Source organism: Ipomoea nil, unplaced genomic scaffold (genome assembly GCF_001879475.1).
Source record: "Ipomoea nil cultivar Tokyo-kokei standard unplaced genomic scaffold, Asagao_1.1 scaffold1576, whole genome shotgun sequence".
Lineage (NCBI taxonomy): Eukaryota > Viridiplantae > Streptophyta > Magnoliopsida > Solanales > Convolvulaceae > Ipomoea > Ipomoea nil.
The window spans coordinates 2,101,694-2,114,480 of record NW_017618004.1 but is presented as its reverse complement, the minus strand read 5'-3'; the positions used below and the strand labels follow the sequence as shown (position 1 = coordinate 2,114,480).

The window sequence follows — 12,787 nt, the reverse complement described above, 5'->3', positions numbered from 1 at the left end:
AATAGGAAAATAGTACATGTCTTGTATTGTGAGTTTTTTTGTCTTGTGTTACTAAAATAGATGAGTAACTGTGTATAGAAAAAACTACATAATTCATTAAAATTTAAAAATCAAAATAATGTCTTTTTGATCTAGGAATCCACAATACTATATGAGTCATGATTTACAATATAAATTATCATAATTTGTGCATTACCTAAAAATATACACCGAGTAAACATACTCGTGTATAATAATTCATAAATCATACAAATAAATATTTAAAATTTTCTCATTTGTAGTAACTCCCCAATCAATTTGCCCATGTTTAGTGTTAATGAGGGTTGGGGTTCAGCTTTTTGGAAGAATGTTTAGTGTTAATGAGAGTTGGGCAGCGTGATATTTGTGTGGATTTAAAAAATAATAATAATAATAAGTCAGATGAATACACATGAAACCTCCAAAAATATAGGAATAATTTATATAAATAATGAACCTTCAGAAACATCCCAAAACATCCTTAAAAACAGTCCGACTCTTGTATACTTTGTAGAGTGGAAAGTTCTCTGGAACATATACAACTCTGTTTGCAATGGCAATAACTATAATCTCAGTGTTTTCAAAAAAAAAAAAAAAAAAAAAAAAAAAAAACTATAATCTCAGCCATTGCTCTCCCTCTATAAAGGCTGTATCCATATATTGCCTTGCTTCTGTATCACTCAAGTTCTTCATCCATGGCACCCTCCCATCTCTATTTGCTCCTGGACCTCTGTTCTGGTATTCTGCAAATATAGAGTTCCTAAAAACAACAAATTAAGAAATTATTACTTAGGCTGTGTTAAAAGTTATAACCAGTAAGACAAAACGAAGTAAATAACCAAGTACACAACTTTATTTTCTTATACAACCACATTTTCGAGAGACTAGTGTAGACCTCCATTCAACAATCCCTTAAAGCCACCAGTTGTTGGACTCGGCCCCTTTACGGCCTCCGCCCAACATTCCCAGAACCAATAGGCCCAATTTTATTTTATTTTATACAGTCACATTTTCGAGATGCATGGTACTGAAGTTTTGTTACCTCTGTCGCGAGGGTACGTTCCAGTCTCCCCATCCACAAGGCAGAATGACTGGATCAATGTCACACTTGGCATAAACCACTCGAGAAAACTCCCCCCAGGCTCTCCCCAGGAGAGTCCTCCCATTTCCAGTGATTTTGCAGTTCACAAATGAGTAGCCTGTGTTCTCACTTGCTGAGTTCCTGTGCTGGGCTGCAATGGCTCCTGACCCCACTGAATTGATAACACAATCCTGTTTCAAAACCCCACATTACTATCAAAACTTCCCTTAATCATCTCAAGAAATTAATTAAGTTACATATGTTGAACCTGATAAAGTGATCTGGCGTTTCCACAGATGAAATCAATCATCCCTTCAATGTAACACTGGTAAAAGTAATGCAGCCCGATATCGTCCAGAAGTGTATCTTGTGATCCCAAGAACCTGCATTTATACAACACTGCTCTATCCCCATTTATGTTCATCGCAACCGCCTGCATCCCTTCCCCTCCAGGCACTGCAACCACTGTATTCTGTAACAATTCAACTATCAGTTTAAACTTTATTACTTTTAGCTGAGACAGAACTCATGGTACGTTGTACCTCGACTGTGATCCCGGTTGCACAGAAGTAACTAGCATATACTTGGACAGTGGCTGTTCTTGAAGTCCCTAACTCCGTCCCATTTCCAGCCCTGTCGGAGGCCTTGTCGTGCCATGATATAATGGTTTTGGAGGGGTCATCTGCGTCTCCGATGAAGGAGATGTATGGTTTTGAAGCAGGAACATGCACTTTTTCTCTGCATTTTATTTCAACATTCAAACAAAGAACTGACATAGTAGAAAACTGCAAAGAAAGAGGGTGTGGGGTTAAGTAGTTAAGTGTTAACCACCCACTTCTAGCTTACAAAACCAAGAAAACACAGTTTTTTTCTCGAGACTCCACTGGTTCAAATTAAGAAAACTAATAAGCTGCACAACCATTACTCGAGTACTAGGTAAACCCTGCCTGTTGATTCAAACTGAGAAGACTAATAACCTTAAACTTGTAACCAACCAGACCAACTTGGCTGGGTTGCCCCGAACACAGGAAAACATACACACATTTGGAGCATTTAAGGTTCCAAATGATCAGACAGACACTACCTGTAAATCCCAGGAAGAATGCAAATCTTGATTCTCTCAGAGTTATGTTCCGGCACCATATCAACCGCACCCTGAACTGTGGTGACATCCCCTTTCCCATTCTGATCAACCACTATAACCTTACTCCCATTCCCATATTCCCTCACCACCTCCAAATCCAAACCCAGTTTCAGATCATCCCAGGTGATGAACCTCTCCCCCTCGGGAACCGAATTCAAACGCCTCCCCTCTCCCAGAACCACCAAGCAGAAACCCACAAGAACCACACCGTAGCAGCAGCAGCAACTCATCTCCAGAAAAAGAAGAAGCAAGAAGCAAGTGAAGGCAATAAATGCAGGAGCGTGGGGTGATCTTGAAGTCTCAGTACAGTAGTGCAGTTTATATTGAGGATCAAAACATGGGATTTTAAGAATTGCATGTTAAGAAGGGGAAGGGCCAAGTGTTCAGTGTAACTGCAGCGATTCATGGTATATAAGTAGGAGTAAATGCAAGAGGCTTTTAATGTTTTCGTTGGTTTCTTGATTTATTACAGCACAGATACAAAGATTCATGTGGGTTGAGGTTTGATCAGTGGGATTAAGTGCATGGTTAAATTAACAAAAAGGGTTGTTTAGCTTCTGAGGATATTAACAATGAAGATGAGCAAAGGAATTAAGGGGTTTGAATAGTGGTGCAGATTCTTGGAATGGGGGAGGTTTTGTTGAAGAGTAGTTATGAAACTCCAAGAGTTTTTGCACTCTCTCTCTCTCTCAAATATATGCAAATAAAGCTGAAAGGGTTTTGTTTATTAATTAATGGAATGAAATGGCAAGAATTTAGGGTCACAACTCATCACATGCTTAATGCCTTGTTCATAACCGCCGTCATTTCAAATTGAAAGAATATAGAGGGCTCACATTCCAATTCAATAACTAAGGACTTAAAGGATTTGAACAATTTGAATTTTTAGTATTGTTTAATGTTTTTAAGTATTTTGTACTAGTGTTTGAGATGATTGGATAGATGTTAGGTTAATTAGATATTTAAATATATATAAATTTATAGTGAAGCACTTTGTACTAAACAACTAAGTTGATATCTCTATGGCTCTTCTTGAAGGAATAGAGTCGATAGTGCTATGTGTATGTATATATATATATATATATATATATATATATATATATATATAATTTGGTTCAAATGCTGTTGGCGCATCCAGGTGTGGTTATGCAGTTAAATCTGAGCCATTGATCTTGCTTAAATTAACTTTCAGGATTACAACAAAAAAATGCAATGGCAATTTGGTAATTTTTACATCTAGGCAGTGTTGCAAAAATCAGTCTAGGCGCCCCTAGACCGTCCCGATTTCCCCCCTAGGCGTCCGCCTAGCGCCTAATTCGGCCGACTTGGCCGTCTAGCGTCTAACTTAGCCGAGTTAACTTGTCCATTTCGGTCGAGTTAACTCGATCAGCTATATATATATATATATATATATATATATTGTGTGTGTACACATATATATAATATGACATATATACACCTGTAGACTAGTTTGATACTTTGAATATTTGGATGATTGAGGTATTTGAGTATTTTTAATTTTTAATATTGTTTTGATGTTATGACTTATGAATTATCATTATTTCATTTATTTAGATGTGTTATTTGATTGAATGTTGAAAACAGCCTAATTAAAATTGTCAAACTGCAAGTCTGCCACTGTTTTTTTGGCACCCGCCTAGCGCCGCTTAGGCGCTAGGCGCTGCCCAGGCGCCCGACTAGCGCCTACTGCAACCATGCATCTAGGTCAAATTTAATGTGCATGATTTTTCTTCTTAAGATGCGTGGTTTTTGTGCTTAAGGTGAGTGAGTTTTGTGCTTAAGGTGCGTGTGTTGTGTGCTTAATGTGAGTATTTGTTGAAACTTAAGGTGCATGGTGTTTGTGCTTAAGGTGTGTGGGTTTTGTGCTTAATGTGAGTAGTTGTTGAAACTTAAGGTGCGTGATTTTCCTTCTTAAGGTCCGTGATTTATATGCTTAAGGTGCATCAGTTGTGTGAAACTTAAGGTGAGTCATTTAAAAACCTTAGGTGTGTGGTTTGTGTTCTGAAATGTGCTTTGTTGTGTGCTTAAGGTGCGTGGTTTGTGTACTTAAGGTGCGTGATTTGTGTTCTTAATGTGCTTTGTTTGTGGGCTTAAGATGCGTGATTTGTGTACTTAAGGTGCGGCATTTTAATGTTTAAGGTGCGTCAATCGCACAATTGCACGGAAAGTCTATACCCACACCTGAACCCTACTATATATATATATATATATATCGAAATGATCATGTAGTTGTGTTTTAATGAAACTATAGTGTATATAAAATAAAATTAAATAAAATTTTTACATATTTGAGTGTATAAATATTGAATGAAACTGTAGTTATATCGAAATGAAATTGTAGTTGTGTTGAACTGAAACTGCAGTGTATACAAAATAAAACTGAAGAACAGAGTTATTTTTTGCGGAACAGCGCGAAACGGATTCCGTTTATTTTCATTAAACAAAACGACGTCGTTTTGATGAGCGGTGCATAATCGATTATGCACCACGGTGCACGATATAATTTGCCGTAAATTGATCAGTAGACCCGGACCTGGGTCCACTGAACAATTTACGTGAAAGAAGATATTGGGCTTATATAGTGGTTTTTTCTGTTACAAATTATATTGATCCATCCAAAATTCCAGGCCCATTCTGTATTTTCCAAAAAATATTTAGGCAATATTTGAAGTTCAATAAAAAAATAAAATTTAAACATTTATTTGTAAGGATAAACCTACAGGCGACTGTGAAGAGCGGAAGGAGAGTTCCCAAGACCTTTGTGCAGAGCGATAATGGCGATTTCATCTTCATCACTCTCTGCAAGTTTATTCCCCGTATGCAATTCCTCCGCCATTTCAGCTAAACCAAAGCTCTCTTTTAGCTCTTTGCCTCCAAATTGCGCTAAATTCCAGCCCCTCAAAACCTCCCGACTTTCCACTTCCAGAATTCTTGCTGCCCCTGAAGTCTTGGACTCCGCCGATGTTACTGCTACTGAGGTTGCGCATTGTTTCATGGAAATCAATTGTAAAAAAAATAAAAATGCTTTCTTTTTCTATATTGATTTTGGGTTTTTGTGTATCTTTTGGTGTGCCAGGATGAAGTTTCTACTACTTCCTTTCCAGATGTCAGCTTTGATTCCGATAAGGTAAAATTTCTTTTCTTTTCTGGATTTTCCCCAATTCGTCTCAATCATTGACCATCTGATGCTTTCGTATGGGATTAGGTTCTATTGTGGTCATTAAATTTCTTGTGGAATTTTAACTGAGTAAAAATGAATTTCTAAATTGCAAACTGTAATATGCTAAATTTTTACTTGTTTTGTTTTGTTGATATTCATTACATTGCTTTGCATTTTCATTTTCCAGCAAAACTGCTTTGTGAATGTGCAATTTTAGAACAAAAGTTTTGTGGATTCAACTATAATGTAGAGGATTGTGGGCTAATCTATTGTTCTGAGAATATATCTAGAAACTGATGTTAGTTAGCTAAGACTTAAGAGCACCTGAATAAAGGTTGGACCATATCGAATGCTGAAAATACTCAATTTTTGTGTTTAATGTGCGGGGCTTTGATTTATTGTTCTTTTGGGGAAGAAACATTTAGGGGGTGTTTGGTAAATAGCTGTTAGATGATTGGGTTAGTGAGTTTGATTAGTTGATAGTATTAACTGATTGTAGAAAGATGTTTGGTAAATTAGCTGATAGATGATAGTTGATTACATGCAAAATGACTTTCTCAAAAAGCTTATAAAAAAGGTACTTCGAGAGCTTTTTGAATTTTAGCATTTTGAAACAATAAGCTGTTACAAAAAGCTAATTAATCAAACACTTATATTGAATGTTTAACCAAGTCAAACAGCTAATAGTGGTCAAATAAGCCAAAATTGGCTGATAAGCTAACTATGTTACCAAACAGGGCCTTAATGCCAGAACTCGGTTTTGCAAGTATGAATAGATTCGGGGACCCCTACGTTTTTCAACTCTAATTGTGGCATGTTGCGTCTATTCTGATGACCGTAGTTCTGAATAAAAATCTGTTAGGAGGGCATTTTGAACTCGTATCGAACCTGAAAGGAAATGGAACCATTGGTTACCTCTTCTATCTTTTTGCTATCTTTCAACTCGGACTGGAGCTAGATATGAGGCTTAGATTAGTTGTATTTCATTTTATGAGCTCGATATTGACCTGACCTGCTATACTAGAAGAACAAAGTATGAGTTTTTTGATACTGCATTTGACTTGTCTCTCTTTAGTATTGTTACCATTTAGTCATGAAATTAACACGGTTAAGGAAACCGGTGTTTCAGGTGGCACCAAAGCATAAGATTAGAATCAAGTTGAGGTCATACTGGGTACCTCTGATAGAAGACTCATGCAAGCAGATAATGGATGCAGCGAGGAATACAAACGCGAAGACCGTGGGTCCCGTGCCATTGCCTACCAAGAAGAGAATATACTGCGTGCTTAAATCCCCACACGTCGACAAAGATGCCAGGTTCCATTTCGAGATTAGAACGCATCAACGCCTTATTGACATTCTTTACCCAACTGCCCAAACAATCGACTCGTTGATGCAGCTCGACCTTCCTGCTGGAGTCGACGTGGAGGTCAAGCTGTGAAAGTTAAGTTAGCTTTCTGCTCCATTGTCAATGGAGCAGTGGAGCACCCTTATTTTTTTTCCATCACATTTGCAGTTCTGCTTTTTGAAATCTGAATAGAATGAGTGCTGAACAAATTTTAGCTTGTGGAAGCAGTGATAGACACAATCTTTATGTATAATATTTGAATAGTTAACATCCATCCATCATATATGCATTGTTTCACCATGACCCATAGTTCTCACTGAACTTTGCATCAGAAAGGTAAAAACATGGCCAAAACATCATTGCTATAAGGTTTTTACTAGGAACCTCAGAAAGAAGGTTGATGTTAGAAGTCAGAGTAAAGTAATCCAACTAAGTAACTAAGTTTGTCCGACAGTTGGTTTAGTAATCACAGGGTTTCAAGTTTGACTCTTCATAAAGCTGTTTATTGGTCTTTTTGGTTTGAACTGATAAGTTATGGACAATCTACTTCGCTCCTTTGCATGTTAAGGTTGAGATTTACCCACAGCATCGCTTTTGGGTAAGGGTTACAAACTTTCTTGTAAATGATGGGTAAGGGTTACAAACTTTCTTGTAAATCAAAAAGTAAAGTGAATTTGACAAAGCTAGGAGAGTAAATTGGTTATAAGGCCAATCTTATCACAAGTTAATTATATAAAGTTTGTCATGTAGTAAAATAAATATATATTTATTTGACTGTCCTACGACTATTGAAAATTGGAATTGCATGGCATAAATAAGTATAATTTTGTTTAACATTTTTTTTCTTTTGTACGTAAAAAAATAAAAATAAAAAAGAAGTTAGTGATCATGTTAAATCAATTAGAGTTAATACTTGAGGTACTTATTCTGTTACAATGTAGTATGAAGCACAAAGAGTGTCAGGATCAAACTAATGACCTTCCATTTAGAAGAGTCATTTCGTGCCACTAATACAATGTAGTACTAGTATACAAAGAGTGTTGAGGATCAAACCTATGATCTCTCATTTAGAATGATACATTTCATGCCACTAAATCACAAGGTCATTGGCGTTTTTCGGTTGGTTTATTCTTTAATTCAATTTATTGTCTTATATTATATTCTCATTTTTAAATATAATCATCCATCTGCTTAGTGAAACTTTATCTAAGAAATACTCTGTAGTAGTTAACTCAAAACTCTCTGCGGGATCGACCTAAACTTGACATGTTTATAGGTTAGTTTAATTTTATTATTTGGTGCTAAACATCACGCATCACATAAATATTTTTATAACATTTCAAAGCGTTTTAAATTTTCACACCAATCAAGTATATTTCTAGCTGGGCCTACTTCATCATTCATCATAAACATTGTATTGTAATTTATAATGTATTTTGTATTTGAATCATTTTATCAGTATTTGATATTTGGTCATAGACATTTTTTAATTCATTTGAACTTCGCCCATTCAAAATAATTCATGGACCAGGCCCCAAGTATAGAACAGTTTTCTCACTTTTACTCCCTGATGTGATAGACTATCTTCATCACGTGAATCCTAATAAAATGTTTACATCAAAATTTTGAGTATAAGAGTAAAAATTAAGAGTAAAGAATTAGGGGTCGTTTACTTCGTTTCTCTGTTTCTCCATTTCTAGTTTTCCATTTCTCCATTTCTCCAATTTTCCTTCTCCATTCTTCCAGTTTTCCATTTCTCCAATTTTCCAATTTTCATTCCCCATTCCTCTAGTTCTTCATTTCTCTAATTTTCTGCTTTTATTAAATACAAGCGTCCCATATAGCATTTTTACATTTCTACAACAACAACAACAACAACAACAATAATAATAACAACAATAATAATAAAGATAAAAAATTAAAAATAATAAAGATAATAATAATAATAAAAGATGTTTAAAAATAATAATAATAATAATAATAATAATAATAAATATGTTTTCAAATAATAATAATAATAATAATAATAATAATAATAATAAAGATGTTTTCAAATAATAATAATATAATAATAATAATAAAGATAAAAAAATTAAAAATAATAAAGATAATAATAATAATAAAGATGTTTAAAATAATAATAATAATAATAAAGATGTTTTCTAATAATAATAATAATAATAATAATAATAATAATAATAATAATAATAATAAGATCAGAATAATAATAATTGTATTATTAATAATAATATTAATATTCACGCAAACTCCGCAAAGCAAAATTGAAGCAGCAAATTAAAATTGAATTAAAGGCAAAACTGAAGCAGGCAAACAAAAATTTGAATCAAACGCGCAGAGTTGGTTTCGAACCTGCGACCTCTTGGTAGGAGTACTGTTCACCCGTAATTCCTCCGTCCCTCCATTTGGAGAAGTCCAAATTTCCTTTCTCCAAAAATGTACATGAAGTGGAAAAATGGAGAAAGAGGAAGCATTTGGAATAAGGATTTTAGTAAACAACTTTTCCATTCTCCATTTTTTTACTCCTCCAATTCTCCATTTTTCTGGAAAATCCTCCATTTTTCCAAGTTGGTAAACGACCCCTTAAAGTTTACATAGGATTTTCCATTTGAAATAAGCATTGTTCTTGCCACTTATAATCGCAATAGAGGACTAATCAAATTTCCATTTGAAATAAGCATTGTTCTTGCCACTTATAATCGCAATAGAGGACTAATCAAATCGTTGAAGTCCCAAGGCAAATGCAATGATTTTGGCACCTATCAATTTTGCTGCATTTCAACTCATAATTCCATGCAAAAGGAATGATAGTTCCATTCTACAGTCACAAAACCATCTACAAAATTTCCTTTTCTTCATGCAGGAGGTTCTAATCTTCCGGAATTATAAGCAGATGTAAAACATGAATTTAGAGAAAATGAGAAATTCAATTCTTCAGAAATAGACTCTTGAAATAACTTTCTTCCAGCCAGCAACAGCAAAACTAACCATAAATACAGAAAAGTGATCCAGTGCAGCAAAAGTTGAAGTCAAGTACCAAGATTAGGCGCTGGCGTTGCAACAGGTGGGCCGTGAGAGTACCTCCATTCTCCACACGCTGCACATTTCTCCAACTTCGTACTGTTATCCAGCGTACAAAATTTGCATGACCACATCTTATCCTTGTCATCACAGTCCTTGGGCTTTCGAGCTTGACAAAGCTCACAGATTGGAGCAAACGGCTGTGATAAGATAGAACGATCCAAAAAGCTACATTAGACTGTAACAATTGACAAATCAAATGATCTAAAAGTAAAAGAGCAAAGCAATTGCCAGCAGGCTGAGAACAATAGAGCTCAAAAGCATAAACCACAAGCATATATAATTACTTGAAGTAGATAAACACCATTCACAATACTCAAAGATGAGAAATATTCTTACTCCACTGTCATACATATTGAAAGAGTTAATACCTCCAATGGTCCTCCATGTTTTAAAAAATAAGCACCCCTGGTCCTAATTCTTAAAAAAACCCGAGTTTAAAATGACCACGAGACATCCTAAAAGGACCACGGGTGGTTATTTTTTAAAACATGGAGGACCATTGGAGGTCATTTAAAACTCGGATGACCACAACTGGTAAATTGCTAATACTCGGAGGACCATTGAAGGTATTAACTCCATATTGAAAATAGCGTTCAATGAATGGCAATGACCATAAAAGAATGGAAAAGAACATGTCAATGCTCACGATAAATAGAAAGTTGGAATTAACTTCATGTGTACTACAAATGATATTCCCCATAACCCCATTATTCTGCAATGTACTAGGGTAATGAAATAATTGTATGTAAGCAATCAATTACTATTATTTTTATTATTTTTGGTTTGTAAATAATTAGTATTATAATCAGATACCTTCACTCTTTTGCCATTTTAACTTGTTAATTCCCAACAATTAAAATAAAAAATAAGAGTTATAACCTGAACAAGACACAATGCTTTGTTCATCTAGAACTTCAAAAAATGAAGAGTGCAGAATAGTGTGTATAAAGGGTAAAAGATAAAGAAGACTTTAAATACTTAAAAGCCTCATCATCAATACTAAGACGTACCGGATTCAACAAAGTGCACATTGAACATTCCCAAGCTACTGAATTCTCCAAACTACGTACCACATCATGGCTAGGAACTAATCTTTGATTTGAGTTATCATCAGTTAAATCCACAAAATCTGACCCTTTATGATCATATGGTGGCCGAGGAAGTGATGTTCCCTCTCCGCGGACTTTCTTGCAAGATTTGTCCCTGTGACTAGGCGCAGATTCAGATGTAGAAGTGAACACATTATGATCATCTGAAGAACTTGAAAATGAAACATTTGTTGGCTCTCTGTTTCTTTTTTGAGGTATTGTATTAATAGGCTGTTGATATACATTACTAGAAAGCTTTGGTTTCACAGAAGTAGGCTCCACATTCAAAGGTTTTAACGATGGATCAGAATCATCATCATCATCTCCATGCATATTACAAGACTCTGAACCACACCAGATGTTATCTTGTAATCTCCTCTCTGCAGCCATGGCAGCGGCTTGTATTGGAGTAAGTGCACCCATGATTGATTTATTCCCCCCAAGGCGTTTAGGGCCAGGTGGCAACAAAGATGTAAGACGTGCCCTCTTTTCTGCAGCAACAGCTGCAGTCTTCCGTAGCGATGACAGAGATGGCTGAGGAAAGAACCCCCCCACGCGCTTTCCAGGGAGATCAAACCCTTCCCCTGTCCCACTTATCCCCTTGCTCATAAGATCTTCACATTCCTATTCATGTATAAATGCACATCAGGGCAAGGTGGGGAAAACAAAAAACAAAAACAATCAAAGCACCTAATTTTCATGCATTTGAAGAAAATTTATTAAATTTCAAGTTGTTCCACTTAAGTGACATTGTGATCCCTTTTCGAAGTCTTTAATCAAGGATGAAAAAAGAGAAAGAAAATACACATTAAATGCCATTATGGAGCTTTCAAGAATGTGTTTGAACACTAAAAGTAATAGACGGTTCCATGCCAGCAAAACAGGCACACATTTGGCACACATGGTTATTAGAGCATTGTGCTGCATGCCTATAGGCTATATTTGAGTGTTTATTTTTTATTATATTAACATTTTTTTTTCTTTAGTTCTTAGCAAAACTGTCAAATGACATATACCCTTTCTCAATTCAGATGTAAGGTGAATAACAAACAATGTTCAGTACACTTAACCTTCCTAAGTTCGTCCCAAAGCTTGTAGAAACTTGAATTATGAGCACTATGAGCATTGTGGCAAAGCTCATGAAGCATGGTGTCCAAAACATTATTAAACGGAAGAAATTCTTCATCCCTGTTCGGCCTCCTAAGCCTAAGCTTTACATTAATACCAGCTCCTACATTCACTCCCAGAAGTCTTGGATTCTTTGGACTGCAGCATCAAATGAGCACTACTTTATTTCAAGAACAGAAAAAAAAAAAAAAAAAAACAAAACAAAACAAAAATCCAAATGCTATTAAGGCAGAAATATAAAAGTCCAAAAATTTGAATCGACCCAGGGTTTGAATTTTGTGGGGGGATTTGTTACCAGAATTCGGAAAGGACTTTGACTCTCCAACTGTGTTTACGCATGATCGGCTGAACCTGCTTGGCTATCCGTTCCAGAATCTTCTGCGCTTCTTCTCCTTTCGGCTTTCGCTTCAGGGCTTTGATCTCCCATACTTTGTTCATGTCGCCCATACTCATCGTTCTCGAACCAATTCCTAACCCTAGAGAAAACCCTAATTCCCCAGCAATGCAACTCAAAATCGCTAGTGAATCGTGATTGGTGAATACGGAACCGGAAAGGCGTTTTCCGGAATCAGGCGAGATGTTTGATCAGGCTGCTGAATTTGGCGGGATTTTGACATTGCCAAAATGGGTATGCTCAGAGGAGCATTCACATGTCGGGTATATGCCCGGTTCAGATCGGGGCATGGGCAATTGGGCA

At 35.8% G+C, this 12,787-nt stretch overlaps 3 protein-coding genes across 3 annotated transcripts; 1 reads left to right on the top strand and 2 right to left on the bottom strand.

The window, feature by feature from the left end:
* Positions 1-431: 431 nt before the first annotated feature.
* LOC109190514 (pectinesterase QRT1) lies at positions 432-2,810 on the bottom strand. Its single transcript, XM_019341008.1, has 5 exons — positions 2,184-2,810; positions 1,642-1,837; positions 1,368-1,571; positions 1,061-1,290; positions 432-778 (listed from the first exon to the last, which is right to left on the bottom strand). Exons 1-5 carry the CDS (start codon positions 2,471-2,473, stop codon positions 631-633), a joined length of 1,068 nt encoding a protein of 355 aa, XP_019196553.1. The 5' UTR covers positions 2,474-2,810; the 3' UTR covers positions 432-630.
* Positions 2,811-4,952: 2,142 nt separating this feature from the next.
* On the top strand, positions 4,953-7,072 carry LOC109190515 (cyanelle 30S ribosomal protein S10). Its single transcript, XM_019341010.1, has 3 exons — positions 4,953-5,242; positions 5,341-5,391; positions 6,554-7,072. Exons 1-3 carry the CDS (start codon positions 5,039-5,041, stop codon positions 6,863-6,865), a joined length of 567 nt encoding a protein of 188 aa, XP_019196555.1. The 5' UTR covers positions 4,953-5,038; the 3' UTR covers positions 6,866-7,072.
* Positions 7,073-9,598: 2,526 nt separating this feature from the next.
* On the bottom strand, positions 9,599-12,787 carry LOC109190510 (DNA-dependent metalloprotease WSS1). Its single transcript, XM_019341005.1, has 4 exons — positions 12,386-12,787; positions 12,033-12,228; positions 10,885-11,586; positions 9,599-10,011 (listed from the first exon to the last, which is right to left on the bottom strand). The coding sequence occupies exons 1-4, from the start codon at positions 12,541-12,543 to the stop codon at positions 9,820-9,822; spliced, it is 1,248 nt and encodes a 415-aa protein (XP_019196550.1). The 5' UTR covers positions 12,544-12,787; the 3' UTR covers positions 9,599-9,819.

Excerpts from the sequence above, each read along its gene's own strand:
- LOC109190515 (XM_019341010.1), top strand. The coding sequence starts at position 5,039 with ATGGCGATTTCATCTTCATCACTCTCTGCAAGTTTATTCCCCGTATGC. Across the intron at positions 5,243-5,340 it reads CCGATGTTACTGCTACTGAG|GATGAAGTTTCTACTACTTC; the intron begins GTTGCGCATTGT and ends TTGGTGTGCCAG. Across the intron at positions 5,392-6,553 it reads TCAGCTTTGATTCCGATAAG|GTGGCACCAAAGCATAAGAT; the intron begins GTAAAATTTCTT and ends CCGGTGTTTCAG.
- LOC109190514 (XM_019341008.1), bottom strand. The coding sequence starts at position 2,473 with ATGAGTTGCTGCTGCTGCTACGGTGTGGTTCTTGTGGGTTTCTGCTTG. Across the intron at positions 1,838-2,183 it reads ATTCTTCCTGGGATTTACAG|AGAAAAAGTGCATGTTCCTG; the intron begins GTAGTGTCTGTC and ends AATAAAATGCAG. Across the intron at positions 1,291-1,367 it reads ACGCCAGATCACTTTATCAG|GATTGTGTTATCAATTCAGT; the intron begins GTTCAACATATG and ends GTTTTGAAACAG.
- LOC109190510 (XM_019341005.1), bottom strand. The coding sequence starts at position 12,543 with ATGAGTATGGGCGACATGAACAAAGTATGGGAGATCAAAGCCCTGAAG. Across the intron at positions 11,587-12,032 it reads TTTGGGACGAACTTAGGAAG|GAATGTGAAGATCTTATGAG; the intron begins GTTAAGTGTACT and ends ATACATGAATAG. Across the intron at positions 10,012-10,884 it reads TGTGCACTTTGTTGAATCCG|CCGTTTGCTCCAATCTGTGA; the intron begins GTACGTCTTAGT and ends ATCTTATCACAG.